This window comes from Labrus bergylta, chromosome 8 (assembly GCF_963930695.1).
Source record: "Labrus bergylta chromosome 8, fLabBer1.1, whole genome shotgun sequence".
NCBI classification, from domain to species: domain Eukaryota; kingdom Metazoa; phylum Chordata; class Actinopteri; order Labriformes; family Labridae; genus Labrus; species Labrus bergylta.
In genome coordinates this window covers 25,875,065-25,893,173 of record NC_089202.1, presented here as the reverse complement: position 1 = coordinate 25,893,173, position 18,109 = coordinate 25,875,065, and the positions used below count along the sequence as shown (strand labels likewise).

The following is an 18,109-nucleotide window of genomic DNA, read 5'->3' as shown; positions in this document are numbered from 1 at the left end:
ACATAAATATACTGTATTTTTGAGTAGGATCTGCTCACTCATCAACATGTAAGTGGACCCAGAGTCTGACATCTGAAGACACATCTAAGAGAAAGAGTTTGCCTTTTTTTTTAGTGTGTACACATCTGAACTGCAGAGAAGATACGTGTGCCCATATGCGTTACCTCGAAGGCTTATTTGGTAAACAAATGCATTGGTAATACACACAAACACTTAGTGAGTGAATCATTTTCTGAACTTAGGTTCATTCAATTCTTGGGCAAAGGACAAAAGGAAAGCATCTGAGTCGTGGAAGGTTATAAATTATATTTTTTCGTACAACATTCTCAGAAGATATCATTTTAAAAGATACACCTACCAGGCTGCACAGAACAGAGTAAGACATTATGCAGGCCTATTTTTTAGTTGGGATATTTGTCCCTGCTTTTCTTATTCATCAACAGACATTAATTAGCTCAGTAGCAAATTACCTCACTTATTCCTTTGCTAGGTTACATTCAGCATGCACTGTTTGTCATCTCAGATCGTCGCTGGTGTCTGACAGAAGCTCATAAATCGAATAACTGATATCTGAAAAATAACAGGGTTTGAAGACAACCAAGCTCCGTTCTTAAACACAAACCTGTCCAGAGAATATTGAGCGGCCTGTAGGGGGAAAAGGATTTCCTGTAGCCTTTTAATACCATTGTACCTTGGACCCTGTTTATCAATACACTTTAGTGAAAGGTCCACAGTATCTTCCTGTCACCATGCTGTACAATGCAAATGATGAGTGGTGGTACAAAAGTAAATCTGCATAGCAAAATGTTTTGGAGAGAAAAATATATATACCTTATGCTGTCACACAAACATACAGTGATCAGATCATTTACAGCACACACCAGAAGAGTAACTGTGACTTAGTTCCTTTGTATTGCTCTGGGACGCACTCCGCAGCTTCCTGCCTGTGAGCACTCAGTCAGTGTGCATTGTTTTGCATAGATCCAAAAGTTTCAGTGATGCAGCAGCTCATGCAGCAGGGAGCAGGGGAAGAAGGGGTCAGATGTACTTGTTGGCCAGATTCTGAACATCGTTCTTAGTGAACTCGGAGCTCTCCACAGCAGCCAGATGCTCAAACAGCTGAGTCATGTGGCGACGCTCGTCCTTATTCAGCAGCATAAGCACCACCTGTGAAAACAGTGCATGATTTAAACATCAGCTGCAAATAGAGGAAAGACTTACGTTTTTGCAACATTAAACCATTCCATGAAAGGGACTCTTACCGAAAACCTGTCGGTGGTGTGCAAAACGTTGAGGTGTTGGTAGACTAGGCTAGGATTCTTTTCCAGGAGGTGGGAGTCCATTGCCTGCATGATGAGGCTGATAGTGTGTCCATCCAATTGGGTGCTTAAGAAATGAGGAAGCATCTCAGGGGTCGTGGAGGCCAGCAGTTCAGCACAGATCGCTGTGTCCCCGCTGCAACACGCTGCATTCAGAGCCTGTCCGAACTCGTAGGCATCTGTAGGCTGGAGGTTGGTTGGGATATCCTCTCCTCTGCAGCTGTTCTCTGAGTTAGGATCACCTGTCGTTTCCTGGTCACCATCAACCTGACGATGTCGTACAGAGGTTATTAAAGTGGATTAACAGAGAAAAGACATGGCATGCCTACTTCCTGTGCATACACTCATTTAAAAAAAACTAAGGTGTACCTACCTCTGTGATAGGGACAGTTTTCCTGGGTTTGGCCGGTGAAACGTTGGAGTTAGCCAGACTCTGTCTGAGCAGCACTGTGACCTCCAACAGCTCCTTCTCAGCCTCCTGCACATTGGGATCCTGCTGCAGTACTTCCTGCAGGTCAGAGCTGCATGCCAGGTAGTCCTGGAGGAGTGGCAAGTAAATACAAGTTCAAGTGACTCACTTTAAAAGGGGTGTGAGAAATTCTACAACATCCCCAGTTCAAACATATTTGAGGGTGTTTTTTTCTCTCTCTCTAGCCCACCTTTTAATGAGCACAGTCGTTTTGTGGCAGTTTTTTTAATTACTAACTCTTCTCACCTTGAGGCCTTTATTGGCCAGTGCTCGTCTGTAGAAGGCCTTCTTATTGGTTGGCTCCAGCTTCAGTGCTGCATCGCAGTCTTGTTTAGCCTCAGCAAACCTCTCAACCTTCAAGTAGCACAGGGCTCTGCAAGCACACACACGCAAGTATTTTTATTGACCTACCCACAGCTAGTTTTAAGTGATGCATAACTAAAAGGTATTATCAGTTTGTGATGCGTTGGCTTTGAATCAGACATTGAACTTAAGACTGAACATGCTTGAATAGCTTTAATAGCTGTGTTTTCTTCATAATGACAAAGTATGTTTAGCCTCCTGAGTTTTAGCAGCTCTGTGGGAGTAGCAGCTGTGTGTTTGCTCTGCTGTGGCTGAACATACAAGCTCGTCTCCGCAGCAGAGCTTAGCATACACAAGCAAACATGAACACATAATAGAATGCTTTAAATGTAAGCATCACAGCTTCCTCTGGAACAGCAAGAAAGAAGTCAGGCCTGCCCAGTCAATGTCCGGTTTTAGCTGTATTTGTCTTTGATAACCAGTACGGAGTCAGACAGCTGCTCCTTTGTGTTCCAATTTAGCAACAATACATTCTGATTTATTACTAATGACAGATTAAAGCCTAGTTGGGATTCGCTTAAAGATGACATCTGAGGATTATTAATTAGCATGTTTTCATTAATCCCAATGAACCACTGGATTTTTCTGGGTTTTATCTGACAGTTCTGCCTTGTAAGGAAACAAACTATGTGAAGTACAAAGGGACAGGAAGTGAAAGAGACCTCTGCAGTGTTTATGTTTGTGAGACTCTAACCTGTTGGTGTAGATTGAACACTCTTCTGGCTTTAGCTTAAGGCATTCAGTGTACTTCCCCAGTGCATCCTGGTATTGGCCGTTCTTCACAAATTCATTCCCTTCTTTCTTCAAAACTGTAAAACGGGCTTCTGCTTTCCTTTCTGTAAAACAAGAGTGGACACAATATTGATATTGACATGACGAGCAAGTGATAAACCCATACAGCACTTAGAACAGAATCAAACCGATCTCCCTTTTATATCCGAGTAAACCTTACACAAGAACATATACCAGTCCTCTGTACATTTAAGCTTAAAGAGCTTCATAATGTTTGAAATCAAGGCTGTGCTTGCGTGATGTGAGGCAGAGAGTGAAGTCAGCAATAAGTTATGGAGGGGACTAAAGGCTAATCAATCTGCTGCAAAGTGTCTCCTGGGAGGAAAAACGGTGCCAGCAGCTCTTTCCTTTCATTGGAGTTTAAAAATAACAGTCTGGAAATTGCACCGTCAGTGAACAGACGTGACATGTCAACTTATATAAAATAAAAGACCTGTCCTGCTACTCCTGTTCTACTGCGAAATAACTGAATGCAGGAACAAGCTGAAGTTCAGGGGGAAAAAAACGTTTCTCTATTGGCTCATTTAATTATGATCCAATGTGTGGAGGAATTCTAATCCTCTGTTGGAGTAAAGAAAAAATGCTCCATGAAAAGTTAAAGTCCTGCCATTAAAAAAAATGTAGGGAGATAAAAGACCCCAAAAGGCAAAAATGTGATGGTCATAATATTTATTGATAAATTCATGTGTCCAACTCATTTCAATGTTGGTAAACTGAATCTCTTAACTTCTTAAGAAACGTTTTACTTACACTAATCTATATCAGCCTTATGAGATCAGCATAATGCTTTGTATGCTAAATGTGCTTTCCTCTACTTTCTTCTGTTTATTAGTACAATGGATCACACTTGATCTGTGATTAGTTCAAATCAACTCCTACGGTTCAGACCACACATGATCAGCGGATTGATGTAGAACTATCATCATTTTGTAAAATAAATGTAATGCGACTAAATCCCTTCAGAGAGTCTGAAGTGAATAGAAAGCAGTGTGTGTGTGTGTGTGTGTGTGTGTGTGTGTGTGTGTGTGTGTGTGTGTGTGTGTGTGTGTGTGTGTGTGTGTGTGTGTGTGTGTGTGTGTGTGTGTGTAGGCACCATGGAGTTCTGCTGTACAATTTTATACTTCTCAATATTTTTACTCGGGTTTTTGCAGACTTTCACAAAGAAACGGTAAAGTGTTGATGTATTATTGTGTATGGTTGCTTTGGATCAACGCTGGTTGGACATTTCTATGTTCACTTTCACTATATCTGCGTATCAGCTGGGAGTTATAGATAAATAAAATTAACCTACAACCTGCACTCTGTAGCTGTTCACTTAGCACTCTTAATTAAGCCACATTATACAAATTCTGTTATATAGGACTTCAGGTTTATCTGACTCCTTGTAGTATTGTCATTATTATTATCATTATTGAAATGAATGTCCATAACTGCCTATCCATAACTTTATATGATATTTCCATGGTGTTAATTCCCAGATGGGACCTTTCATTTAAACGAGTCAACAGGAGTGAGTCGGAGCAACCTCCTGGTTAGTAAACAGTTAGTTAGTTAGTTAGCAACTCTAAAATGTGCATACAAATGAACAGGCTGAGGGCAGTTGTCTTGGCTCTGCGGTTAGAGTCTTTATACTTTTTCAATGTGTCCTATTAAAAAGAAGGAAAACATGCTTTTCAAGTCTAGTCCATTTCAGCCTTTTGTTAAATGTTTTTCCAAATAGAGGCATTTATAGGGCTCATGCAAAAAAACGCAAGGTGTCCAGTACAGAAAGCCAACCTATAAACATTTAAAAGTCACATGTGTTTGAACTGCAAGGCTCATTAGACAAAGTCTAAAAGGAGCGGGCAAACTGACTAGGGCAATGCCAGTGTAGAAGACCAATATTAACATGTCCTTCAGAAAGTACAGGTCTATCATGCCTGCATGTCTTACTTCCACTTATTTTTTGAAGATTTTTCAAAACCTTTTTTTCCCTTTATTGACAGGAAAGCTGAAGAAAGACAGGAAATGCGAGGAGGAGAAAACGGGGCAACCATACGTCACAGGGCCGAGGCCAGGAGTCAAACCTGCATCCAGGGCCTGGAGGACTGTAAATGGTTAATGGACTTGAACTTATATAGTATATACTTATCCAGTCTTCTTACTACTCAGTAGCCTCTGTAAGCGGGATGCCTGTTCTACAGGCTGAGCTAAACCAGTACCCCACACTTGTAATTATTAACCCGGCATATCTAAAGTTCAAGGTGAACAGTTTCAACATGTAATTAGTCAAAAGGTTTTTAAAAACATCATTGCTAGCTTGATTCAGCCCAGTAAGTGATTTTTTTGTTTTGTTTTTGAGGACAGATCTCAACAGATGTGATTATGCCTTCATCAAAACAGACCTGCATCCATTGCTGCTTTCTCTGCCCGGGCCTGGAGGACCTCTTCACTGGGTGGCTCCTCTCTACGGTGCTGTTGAGCTGACAGAGGCACCAGAGGAATGTCGGGAAGTTTCTCTCTCCACTCTGTACCATCTTGCTCAATCAGCAGCCGAGTGATCCTGGAGAAGGACGCAGACCGGTCAATACACGGACGTTACGTAACGAAAACAAGTTGAATATAAAACTCACTATAACACACAAACAAATGTGATGAAATAAACTATTTTTAAGGTGTTTTATGCAGTACAGTTCAGTCTTCTAGATCTACGTATATACACACGACAGCTTGGAAACTTCTGGTCCTCCTGAACCCAACTACCCAGGTGAGTTCTCCTCGTTGCATAACAGCGCAAGAGGACATGCACTCTACAAGCCATAATTAGCCTCAAGCTGGAGCTGCTTTTGAACACCAGCTAAATCTTTGAGCCACTAATAAGACTTTGTATGTAACACACATACCGGTAGTTTATTGTGATCATAGTACAAAACAATTTGTGAATTGAGGTAAAGAATAAAATAGCAAATGTAAAAAATGTGGAAATAATATTGTGGAAGAAGGAAGAGGTGATTCACTTTATTTAGTTCCTATCTTATATCAATATATGAGATGTAATTATTTTGTTTGTCAACCACAATTAAAATAAAGGCAAGGATACGGTCATTCTAGATCCTTTATCAGTAAATATGACAGAGATCACTCAGTCAGTGTACACATCTCCCTGCCTTTGCAGCCTCTCAGCTGAAGACAGGTGGAGTAAATACCTGTTGACGCTGTCATTTGCTGCTTGAACACTGATGTCTATCTGCAGGACAGTCTTGTAATCCACGTAGGCCTTACGGTAGCGTTCCAGGGACTCATAAGCCATGGCCCGCCGCAGGAGAGGCTTGAGGGAGAAGGGCTGCAGCTCCAGGGCTCTGGTTAGTATAAATAGATGTGATGAGACAGGAGCAAAGGATCAAGTCGGATGTCTGCTTCCTCTGTTATATTTGTGACATGACAGATTAAAACGTTTACCTGTTTTTACAAAAAAAGTTAAAAACTATGTTGAACTTTAAGCTTACTGCCCAGATAGTCAAATTTGGGTTAAATTCCACACCTAGTGTTAGTGGGCAGAAGAAGCTAAGAGCTCTTGAGTAGAGCGTGCAAATGGAGGAGGATTCTTCTGTATTGCAGACTGTTTCCTGCACTCACACATAGCCTCATCCTGACTTCAAGGTGACTTTTTTCCCCCTAGATATCTGGCAGGACAAAGTCTGCATAAAGTCAGGTTGAGCAAATTTAAATGTTTGTGTTCACACATGCACCCCAACCGGAAAGTGTTGGGAAATTTACAGGAGTACGGTGAATGTGTGAAGGGGCTTACATCTCTGAATCCATATGTGAAGGCCCTGTATTTGCATGTGTAATTAATACACCGTGTGACAAGGTCAGTAAATAATTATCTTACCTTGTGCAATCCTGTATGCATTCTTGACAGTTGCCATCCTTTAGGTAGCATGCTGCTCTGTTAGAATACAGAATACAAAGGTCCTCTGGGCTATCGATCTCTGCACGACAGACAGACAGATACCACAAATACAGCATGTATTACTTTGTACTGTTTGCAATATCATGATTATAAATATCTCATTACACACGGACATGTTAAAGCAAGCCAAAAGGTTTTTTTACTATTTAAAGTGCTGTCACTTTTACAGGTCACATGCTGTTTCTAAATTGTGCTTCAAGTCTAGAAATTGAATAGATGTGTTCTGAACGAATATGGAGCATAAGGTAAGGTATTTCAATTAAAAACAGTTTGGCATATAGATGATTGCCAATATGTACTCCGCCTTTGCTATATGAGTGGGAGTGTGTTGCAACGATAGCTTTGTCTAAAGACGAACAGAAGTACTTTTTTGTTGCATCAGCATTAGAGGTGTAACTTTTAAAACAAACAAAGGGTGAGGTTATTGCCTAAAGTCGCTCATGGTTCAGACTTACAAATGTTAAATAATTGAAAGCTACATTACCGCATGCACCGGTTTTATTATATGACCTCCCTACCAATTCTCTTGTTTGAGTAACTTGCAAGCGTTTAACTTCACTTCTAAGCTACAGCATGAGTCTTGAAGTTTAACCAAAATTCCAAAACAGTGCTAACTACTTTTAAATCCAAACCTGTTTAGCAAAACGTATTAATGAATAGTCTTTCACATTCAATGTTTTTGTTTTTTCTTAGTGATACTTTGTTGTATTAGTTTAAACTTCATTGTGTTTATTTTCCTTCTTTTTATCTTGTGTGTGTTTCTTTATTGGTTTTAACTTTGTGTCTCATTCTATTTGTTTCTGTAAAGCCCTTTGGGTTGCCCTTGTGCATGAAAAGTGCTATATAAATAAATATGCCTTTTGCCACAGACTGCACATAGTCTAGTTGCTTTTTTCACCACTTTTACTTTTTACTGTTTTCCCATCATCCTCATCATTGCTCTGAACCTGCCAAAGAGTGTAAGTCATTTTATTTACAAGTTGTTTTCATGAGTCTCCCAAGTTCTGACTTTCTGCTGGATTTGTGCCACGACAGTACGGTATACTGTATACGAGGTTCAACAACAATCAGAGATAACTCTTTTGTCTTTTCTTTGCAATTTCTGAAAGTGTCTTTGTGACTTCTTCCCTGCTCTTGAATGCAACCACAACTCAAAATCTAGACTTGTCCTTTTAACAAGTTAACATTTTTGTTTATTCATCATTGATAGATCAGTATTAATCTATACATGTTTATGATTCATTGTCCTTTATCTCAAAAGCTCACACATAGAAGGTTTAGGTGTTTTAAAGGGCTTCAAAAATGTATTATCATCTCTACTTTAAGATGAAGTCTCCATGGATGAAGCCTCCACTACATCAGACAGCTGCTGGAGCTCGTGTGATGTTGATTTCTTTTGTTTAAAATACATTCACAGAGCAGAAATAAGTGCATTATATTACATTAAGTGCCAGAAAGACACCTAGCCTATGCTATATGGTGGATGAGCCTGACAGGCAGCAGTTTCCCTCCCTCCATCAATCGCTCACTTTCTCTCTCTTTGTGAGAATTACAGCAGCAGTCCTACAGATTCAATTTCACAGTGAGTGGTTAGTAGTCATGTGACCTGTACAGACCTGAGCTCAGAGGCTTAGAGCCAGACTGGGGCTAAAACAGAAACACTGTCTGTGTAAATCACAACTGGCAATTTGTGACGCATCACGGTAGTGACAGAGTCACTAAATACCCAGAAACAGTCCAAGATTAAAATCCAGAGATATTAAAATATCTGGTTTTATAAATGGAGGCACTAGCATCACAAGTGCAAGGTCATGACCTTTGATTTAAAATCGCATTTACAAGTTACAATTAATAATTTTAAGGAATTATCAACATAGACGAATATTACTTCAAATATCAGTGTACGAGCCTTTTTTCTAGTCACAGCCTGTAAACAATACACTGGTGTCAGTAAATATGCTTTGTTTACTCACACTGAAGCACACATATATAACTCTAATACGTATTACAAATCAACTAAAGTCTTACATACCAATCAAAATTACTACAAGCCACCTCCGGCAATAATAACACAAGCAAGCAGAAGAAGGTATTTACCCTACCTGAGTCTGCATAGCCTTGAATGGCCTGTGAGTATTTCTCCAGTGCATCTGCAAACTGTCCGTTTTTAAACTGCAGGTTGCCTTCATTCTTCAGCCTCGACAGAGCTGGGGGTAGGGCTCCACATGGGGCATCAAGGTTGACAGTTTCCCCTGCATTTCCTCCAGACAAAGTTCCCCCTTCATTTCCTCCAGCCAGACTTCCCTTACCTCCACTGCTCTGATCAGCCTTGACTGAGGCTGTCGAACCCCTCTTGCTTGTTCCATTCGCTAGCTTTTCCTTGGACTCCTGCGTGAATTTATATTTATCAGAGCTGCCTCCTCTGCTTCTCCAGTGTCCATGGTGGGAGTTGTTGAACTCACTGTGAGGACCCCCGTCCCCTCTGCCGTGAGGCTTTTTTTGAGCGTTACCCATGTCTCCCCTTTCAGGAGCAGCTGAGCTCTCCTCCCCTCCCACAGGCTGGCTGGGTTCAACCGGACGAGCTGGAAGGGAGAGGGAGGGAGAGAGGGAGGGAGAGGCAGAAGGAAAGACAGAGATGAGGGGTAAACACACCCACCGGAAGTTGTCAGCGGTTACATCACAGTGGGGGAGGGTTGGACACACATGACACAGAGCACTTCAAACAGGGTGTTCCAGGAAGCAGCAACTCTCAACAGTGAATTACGAAAGCACTGGGTGGGGGAAGGGCGGATAACACTTGCATACACTGTAGTATGTCACGTTACCCAGATGGAAAAGCTTGGGTTTCTTCTATCTAGACCACAGGCGGACAGAAGGCGTTGTGGTTAAAATGCCTGTCCTTCTATTAACACGATTATGGAAGCTGCCTTTTAAAATACATCAATAGCAGGAAGCTTTTAAAGAAGGACTGTAAAATGTTTTGAATGTACATAGAAGAGCATTATCTGAATTTGAATTGATCACAGATACATTTTTTCGACAGATTCAGTGAATCATAATTTGTCACTTGCCTGTTTATAGTATCTGTGTCTATAAATCACTAATATATAGATACTGAATATAGAGGCGATCAAAGTATTACACCATTCAGTTCTGAATTTCTCACCATTTCTGTTGTTGTCCTCCTCTTCTACTTCTTGGATGAGGATTGTTTTGCCTTTGCTCTTCTGCTCTGGTCGACATTCTGAAATCCTCTTCTCTGTTTCACACAGAAGTTGCTAAACCAAAAATAGTTCAGACATTAGACAGAGTTTGCTAACTCATTCTGTTGCTGTTTAGTCATCAAAGGTGACACAGACACTTATACCACAATCATCAATGAAGACATATCCTCAGCATTCACTTACAGTTAATTACTACCTCTTAGACATAATTAAAGGACTTTAAACACAAAATGATGGTCACCATGTAACAAGGAACATCTGGAAGACTCTACTCCAGATGTACAGTAATTAAAGACTACTTTTTTTAAGATTTATTTTTTGGCTTTTGGCCTTCATTTGACAGGACAGTGGATAGAGTAAGAAACCAGGGAGAGAGAGAGAGAGAGAGAGTAGGGAATGACATGCAGGAAAGGAGCCACGGGCCACCTGCTGAGAGGACCAAAACCTCTGTACATAATATGTGAACTACTGTGAACTACTTTTGATTCACTTAAAACCTTGCAGCAGTTGAAATGTGTTCTAACATGCCTGATCTCCAATAATTACAATGAGTCCTATCGTGAAAAACAAAAAAACCTACTGGCATGAAACGAACATATCTCATTATAGATTCCATCACCTACCGTGGCTGCAGCATTCTGTGGCTCTTTCCTGAGCACCATCCTCAGGTCTTCAGCCGCCAGCTGGAATTGACCCATGTGATTATAAACTTTGGCACGTCGCAGCAGGCCTGATGATGGAGGAGAAGAAAAAAAAAATCACATTCTGAATCTAAATTGCATTGATTGAAGCAACTCTTAACTACTTCACAGTAAAGTTACAAATATAGTACGTAATATTCTATGAGAACGATAATGAGAAAGAGCCTCAGTTAACTTACTGTTTTTTGACCAACTGTGAACTTATAAATTGATGCTAAAATAATGTCTATATTTACATGCATTGTTTTAACACCGATAAAGTGGTACTGCACAAAAGGGAAAGCACCTTTCACATTGCCTGATTCCAGCTCAAGTACCCTCTGACAGTCGCTCATGGCGTTATGCCAGTGCTCGAGTTTGATCTCCGCCTGGGCTCTGTTGTTGTAGGCAGACACGGATGGTATAATGGAAATGCTCCTGCAAATGATGGGCAAAAAATACATCAACCTTTATTAATAAAGGCTAATAGACACACACAGAGAAGTAAAGTAAATGATGATGGACATGAGCTTGAATTGTGCTTTTCTAAGCTTCTGATTACTCAATACTCCGTCACACCTACTCATTCACTCACTGATGACAGAGGCTGCTATGTAAAGTGCATCAGTATTAACTAATCCCCTTCACATTCACACTTCGCTGCCGAAGCAGCAGCAAGCAAATTGGGGTTAAGTGTCTTGCTCAAGGACAGATTAGACATGTGGCTGCAGGAGCTAGGGGATCGAACACCCGACCTTCAGATGACCAGCTCAATCACTCAACCACAGCTACCTCTATCATTCCCAAACATTACATGGTATTGATATCAGGCCTTAAGAAATGCAAAACAATTCTTCAAATAAAGAAGTGATTTTAAGAGCCAAACCTGGAATAGTATGCAACAGCCTCCTCATAATCATTTGCCCTGAATGCTTCATTGCCTTTGTCCTTTTCACGATTTGCCAGAAGGAGCTTCTCCTGTTGTGATTTCACTGAATTGATTAAAGAGAGCAGATATATTAGACACAAAATGCTTCATAAAGACATAAATATAAGATGCTATTCTTGAAACATTACATGACGCATCCACTTCAGTCCTGATTTGGGGGTGTTGGTTGTTTGCGATGGCAGGTGGATCATTTGTGACCACGTTTCCATCAATTCTTTTGCATTCTTTTTCCACATCGAACCTGGAGACAGAGTGAATATATCTGGGTAAAGGAAGACACTGGAAAATAATGTTCAACAGAAACACCAACTGTTTAACTGAGCATCATTGCCATGAGAGAAGCTTAGATAAGGCAGAGTGAAACAGGGTAACATGAGATTGCATTCTTTATAATTTTATCACATAAACAGAGAAAGACAAAATTACTCACTTGTCCCATTCTCGATAATCACGTGGGAGAGGATGTTTTGAACAATTCCTCTTTTCTTTTGATACTGCAGTCTGTATGACACATTAATTAATTTAAGCCTTTTTTCACTGTATATATAATAACACATGGTGAAATACATTTTGAAGACTATTCTTTTTACCTGATTAAGCGGAACAGAGCAATTGGACCCTCTTATTGGTGTCATATCTTCTTTCATTGATGCATCAATCATTGGCTCCTGCATTAGCAAAGTCTCAGTAGTTTTGGTTTCTTCTTGCCAAATCTGTAGAGAAGGAAAATGTGTAACAGTGATTCCAAGAAAAAGATTATATTATGATTGATCAGAAAACATTAAAATGTGAAATATACCTTTAAGTCATCAAAAATTTGGCTCCACTCATCTTTGGCGAGACTGGCTGCTGTGGCCACAGGGTTTTCCTTTCTGAGAGCTCGGTTTCGAGGGTCCAGTTTCTTCATGTGACTCTCACAGAACTCAAGTAGATGAGGATAAAATCCCTCTTTGCCAGACCTTTCAACAAAGTAAAACATTATTTGAAAGCCCCACATGTCTTGTTGACATTTTCCAATGATACAAGACTTTTAAAAATGTATTCTCCTTCTTCATCCTCAAAAGCTCAGTTCTTTTTTTCTTTTTTACCTTAAGACTTCTAAGATCTTCTCCAGGTATTTTACATCTTTGCATTTCTCGATGTAAACATAGTCCAGGTGCTCCACAGGAACCTTTCCGCTGAAGTCACTGGAGGTGGACTGGTTTGAAAAGAAAGCTGCACTCATGCCTACAAGTAATTTAATGCAGTCAGTTATAAAGTCAAACAATGTGGTTCAATCAATATCAAACAATGTTCGGCTTCTGTAAATAATAGAGAAAAAATAATGATGGGCTAACGTTCGTAAACCAAACAATTTGGGCTTATTTCGACAGTTTTGGCTCCGCAGACTTTGATTAAATCAACATTATTAGTTGGTATTGGATACATTATCGTTTACGCGGAAATAAGCGAATTTGATATTTTCCTTTTAAGTTAATTTGCTATTAAACCCCAAAACTAAGAGGATATAACTTCACCTGGTGTCGTCTGGGTGAGCAGAGAGGAATAGCCCGTTGCCATGGTGACCACAGACGGAAAGAGGCTGCAGGCCCAGAGCGGAAACATGTGACGCAGTCAAACGGTGGGCTCCAAATTTGAAAAACGTGGCTGTGCCTTTTCGCCTGAGGTATCACCGTTATTATCGGCACTTTGCGTTTACGTTAGCGCAGTTCAGACCAGAGGTAAGACTTTTTGTATTTAAATTATCTCATTTCATTCTTCACACGACACCGGGTTGCCACTTATTTTCGACTGTTTGTGTGTTTTTTTACGAAGACAACACGTCTGTAAAAGTACCTGTGTTTGTTTAATAACGCAATAAGCCACCCGGGTAAAAGTCGTTACTCACAGGTGTTTTCTTACCGTGCTAATTGGTCTACTGTATCACGGTTGTTGAGCCCAAAATGCAATTGTTTTTTTAAAGTTATGTAAACGGAAAAAGGTTCAACTCCACTTCAAAATCCCCTGAACCATGATGACATCATTCGTGTGGTGTTTAAAAAACGGATTATTTAAGCCCAATTACTGGGAACACTGACAAGACACAACCAGCCAATCAAATTGCTGTTATTTTCTCTATTTATTCAACCGTAATTGAATAAAATGGGAGAACGAAAATAAGGTAAATTGGTTTATTTCCCCGTTAACCCTGTTGTATGAATCCCCGGGGAGTGCAGTGCTGGTTGGTGTGGTTATCTGGCTCTGGCGGCTATAGCTTACTTTACAGCGGGAGAACCCGGATTTAAATCTGCAACACGCCCTCTCATAGCAACACTGATGAAACAGCTGAGAATGTTTAGTGTTGAATCAGGACAAATCTCTGCCTACCGTATGCGTCGAGAACAACTGAAAGGATTTAGATAGGCCTGTGTTTCAATAACGTTGCTTATCCTGCAAGTGAGGAGGGAGGTAAGGCCACATTCAACCTGTATTTGTAGCTTTATTTGTGTGTTTTGAACCAGTCATGATCTGGTGTTTCACCTGTAGCTTTTGTTTGTGTGGGACTTTTACCTTTCTGCATCTTGTTCTCTTTAGGTCCGTTAACATCATCCTCATTTGGTTGTTTCTGTTTGGAACAAAAAAGGAGCTTGCAGCTGCAGCAGCAGCAGCAGCAGGAGGAAAATGGAGTGTACTCCTGAATCAAACATCTACCCTGAGAGCTGCAAAGGGAAGCACTTTTACGACGACTGCTCTGACAGTGGGTACTCGGGTTTATTCCACAGCCCTCAGAGCACCAGCGGTGCCGCCTCCCGTACAACTTTGTCCCCAGTAGAATTCAATGAAACGCCAAAAGAGAACCTCAGGGAACCCGTCAAATATGTGGGCAAAGACTTGAGGGGAACACAGCGACCGCCTGTCGTAAGTTGGTGTGAAACTCCAAAAAGAGATTCCTCATTGAGACACAGACTTCTAATGCGCAGACCCACCACTGATGTCAAAACTGACAACACAAGATCGCCATGCACCAGGAGGACTGGCCGATCTGAACATTGGTTAAGTGTTTCCTGTGATACTTTAGACACTATGACAGGAGCCTTGGCATCAAGCACTTTGGAGCACGATTTGCCACTATCTGGTAGGAAACGCCGTCTCCTCTTCACGCAGGCGAGGACATCAACCCGAGAAGATGGAAAGCCAAACTGTTTTCCCCTTCCCGGTTTTGATAGAAGAGTTTCACTCTCAGATGCAGACTTCATTGAGAACATTTCTGCCTCTGGTCAAATGAATAATGAGACTCCATGCTTTAGAAAACTCCAGTCTTCCTCATCTAAAGAGAACTTTCAATCACCAATCAGCAGTGTTGCTAGCAACCTTCATGAAAGCTCAAGTGTACTGTGCACACCATCTTCAACACACAAACCTAAATACATCAGGTATGTGCTTTTTTTGACACATGGCTTTGTAACGTCTGCTTTACATTTTTCTATCTAACATTCTCTGTGCTATTTACAAAAAAATGCTTATGTTTAACCCCCTTCTAACCCTGGACAGGTCTGTGTGTGAAGATAGTGGTTTCAGTTCTTTGACCCTTGATAAATCCCAGGACTCCTCGGTGGACCATGATGGCTCTTTCCAGGAGCTGCTGCCCCCTAACTCCAGAGGGAACAGTGAAACTCCAAATCTGACCGAGACAAAGCGACACTCTCGTTTGCAGCGGCAGCATAGGCTTTCTACACTCAAAGAAGGGGGCTCTCAGTCTGAGGAAGACACAAAGGAGAGAAAGTATGAACATTTTTATAAGCACCACGGCCTTTGTAAAGAAGATGAGGTTTTTGCTGGCGATGCCACTCCTGTTGGAGGTGTTTCTGTTGCGTTTAGCAATAGCATGACCTCTGATAGTTTGGCTTCTGCAAAGCATTGCTATACAACCCCATTAAGAGCATCCACGACCATGCCAGAAAACAAGACACCTTTTAACACCGTTCAGGCCAATCAAGAGGTAACTCCAGTCACAGCAACCCCAGTGGATCTCTCTCTGACACCAGCGCTGCAGCTGGTTCATGCTATGTGTCAGCAGAATGCCCAGATGTTTGTTGGCCAAAGTCCAAGCCTAAAGGAGCAGCTGAAGTCCACAGCAGCACTTGCTGAGACGCTGGGGACGTTCAGGACCACCATGCCGTTGGCAGGGCTCATCGGCAGGAAGATGGGCATTGGGAAGATCGACATATTGACAGAGCTGAAGAGGAGGAACCTCAGGCACATTCTCGCAAAAGTATTCAGCCACCTGTCCTCCGAGAATATCTACAGGTTAGGAGTCTGTCTTTACTGTTTACACGATGTTAATCCTTTTTCATGCAGTGTATGAATCTTGACGCCTTAAGTTAAGTAGGTTTATTCCAGGTTTTTCATACATCAAACCAATGAGAATTTGTGATGACAGCATTAACTTACCACTAACACATGGTAAAGTAAATTAATGTATGTAACTGTTAAAATGAAAATAAATACATACAGCTCTAGTATTGAATATTATAAATGTATCAAACTTTCTTGTCTGACAAGTTTTGATTTTTGTGTACTTCCCTTTGTTACTTAAAACAACAGGCTTCATGAACAATCAAGGTTAATAACAGTTAAATGGGAGCAGGCATTCTAAGTGTCTATTTGCTTGTGTTTGGAAGGTGTGGTCAAGTGTGCAAGAACTGGAGTGAAATCATCCAACAAGACAAGCAAGCCCGTTTTAAGAGAAGAAACCACCTAAGTAAAGTGGAGTCTGCTACTGAGGTAGGAGATGTTATGTCAATTGTCATATTAGTATATGTGTTTAATCGTTTTTTATCTAATGTCCAGTAACCAGTAAAATGGAATTTACTTTCCAGTGTGATTTAATGTAAAGTAATAGGGCGGAATCGTCAATGCATTTGCAATATATGTTTGCAAATTCAATATTGATTCAGAAAATCCTGAAGTTGATTATCATGTAAAAAACTGAGGCATGTCCTAAGCCTAATACAAGTTAAACTATTTAAAAGAAAAAGCAGATTCAAACTAAGGAAATATTTGTGTTTCAGGGTGCATGCAGTTAACTTTTTTTCCATGTAATTACTGTACAGCACAATTATGTTTGTGTTGTAAATTCATACTGTATGTTAACGTTTTATCCTTTGTTTATTAAAGAATAATGCAACGGTAAAATACATTTATAATTAAAATCAAATTGACAGTTCCCAGTCCTACAAAGTAACCTGTGAAGGAGTATTTCATTGTCATCCAGCTTTTCATTGACTTTGTTTTGTTGTCTTACAGCTTGGTGGTGCTGTCCATGTTCCTGACGCAGAAACCAGACTGACTCTGACTAAGAGATCTGCCCTGAAGATGGTCCAGTCCCAGTCTAGGAGTTTGAGCTTCTGCACCCCACAGTCAGGAAAAAGCACTTTGACCCCATTAAATTCAGGCAGCAGCAGGCGGGAGAAATTTCTTGAGGTGAATTTAAATCTCTTATTAATTGACTAAGAGAACTACTAAGGATATTTCCAATTAAACATTTGCGTTATATTTCATATCATTTTCTTCCCTTCAGGTTGCCAAAACCCTTTTCAACGATGAGTGCCTCAAGCCTTGCCCCCGATGTCAGAATCCTGCAAGGTGTCACTCAGTGAAGAGGGAGGGTGTGTGCAGCACAGCGGACTGTGGTTTCCAGTTCTGCACAGCCTGCTTGTATGCTTTCCATGGCTCTAAAGAGTGTGGGAGCAGGTCTGTAGGCCGTCACAAGAAGGACATTATTCTCCCTGGAAGCGCTAAGAGCAAGCGAAACATTAGGAGACTATGAGCAGGAAGTGGACTGTTATCCTGTTTGTATTGCCAGAGTCACTTTAAATTATTTTTCTGGTCTAATGGCAAAGACGAGCTGTGGCAACAGCGAAACTAATTTGAAGCTAGTACATGAGAGCAAGTTCTGTACTTATTGATGTTTTTATTCGTATCTATTTACTGTATTTTACCCCCTTTCCCCCCATTTTTCAACACAGTTCTTACTGTTTTTAATTATGAATGTGAAGGAAATCTCCAGCAGTAAAATGAACTTATTTTGCTCAATCATTTCCATACATGTTGATCAACTGTACATAAAGTGTTTTTCGAGATTTCCCAATTTTACCAATGTTTTTTCAGAGTTATTTAGAATAAATTTATATTTCTTTTTACTTATTTGCCACTTGTGTCTCCTTTTTTTTGACTCTCTCCAATGTGAGCGAGTGAATTTATCAGCGTTTGGTGCCATCTAGTGGTATGTCGTCCTAACTTAAAGGAAATCTTGTTTCAATGAGTTAACTTTGTTTTCTTATTAAATAAGATAAATTCACTTGGATGCTCACAGTTATCT

General features: G+C 40.6%; 2 protein-coding genes across 3 annotated transcripts; one reads left to right on the top strand and one right to left on the bottom strand.

Annotated features, from left to right (window-relative positions):
* Positions 1–286: 286 nt before the first annotated feature.
* On the bottom strand, positions 287–12,975 carry spag1b (sperm associated antigen 1b). Its single transcript, XM_020638516.3, has 18 exons — positions 12,837–12,975; positions 12,548–12,707; positions 12,339–12,461; positions 12,179–12,249; positions 11,877–11,989; positions 11,686–11,791; positions 11,107–11,237; positions 10,743–10,849; positions 10,062–10,173; positions 8,998–9,477; positions 6,815–6,914; positions 6,129–6,281; positions 5,328–5,485; positions 2,846–2,987; positions 2,035–2,161; positions 1,693–1,857; positions 1,263–1,586; positions 287–1,167 (listed from the first exon to the last, which is right to left on the bottom strand). The coding sequence occupies exons 1-18, from the start codon at positions 12,971–12,973 to the stop codon at positions 1,039–1,041; spliced, it is 2,838 nt and encodes a 945-aa protein (XP_020494172.3). The 5' UTR covers positions 12,974–12,975; the 3' UTR covers positions 287–1,038.
* Positions 12,976–13,361: 386 nt separating this feature from the next.
* fbxo43 (F-box protein 43) lies at positions 13,362–17,930 on the top strand. 2 transcript variants are annotated; one of them, XM_020638515.3, is made up of 6 exons: positions 13,362–13,469; positions 14,323–15,161; positions 15,280–16,035; positions 16,410–16,512; positions 17,035–17,211; positions 17,309–17,930. In XM_020638515.3, exons 2-6 carry the CDS (start codon positions 14,410–14,412, stop codon positions 17,555–17,557), a joined length of 2,037 nt encoding a protein of 678 aa, XP_020494171.3. In that variant the 5' UTR covers positions 13,362–13,469; positions 14,323–14,409; the 3' UTR covers positions 17,558–17,930. The 2 variants fall into 2 exon arrangements, with proteins under 2 accessions (XP_020494171.3, XP_065814421.1); XM_065958349.1 differs by lacking the exon at positions 13,362–13,469 and adding an exon at positions 13,583–14,196.
* The last annotated feature ends 179 nt before the right edge of the window (positions 17,931–18,109 follow it).

What these genes read in the sequence shown, in the direction of transcription:
- spag1b (XM_020638516.3), bottom strand. Translation starts at nt 12,973, where the DNA reads ATGAGTGCAGCTTTCTTTTCAAACCAGTCCACCTCCAGTGACTTCAGC. An exon ending in TCAAGGCTATGCAGACTCAG is followed by an intron (nt 6,915 to 8,997) that starts GTAGGGTAAATA and finishes TCTGTCGTGCAG; the next exon opens with AGATCGATAGCCCAGAGGAC. An exon ending in TGGCCAATAAAGGCCTCAAG is followed by an intron (nt 1,858 to 2,034) that starts GTGAGAAGAGTT and finishes CCACTCCTCCAG; the next exon opens with GACTACCTGGCATGCAGCTC.
- fbxo43 (XM_020638515.3), top strand. Translation starts at nt 14,410, where the DNA reads ATGGAGTGTACTCCTGAATCAAACATCTACCCTGAGAGCTGCAAAGGG. An exon ending in TCCTCCGAGAATATCTACAG is followed by an intron (nt 16,036 to 16,409) that starts GTTAGGAGTCTG and finishes TGTGTTTGGAAG; the next exon opens with GTGTGGTCAAGTGTGCAAGA. An exon ending in GGCGGGAGAAATTTCTTGAG is followed by an intron (nt 17,212 to 17,308) that starts GTGAATTTAAAT and finishes TCTTCCCTTCAG; the next exon opens with GTTGCCAAAACCCTTTTCAA.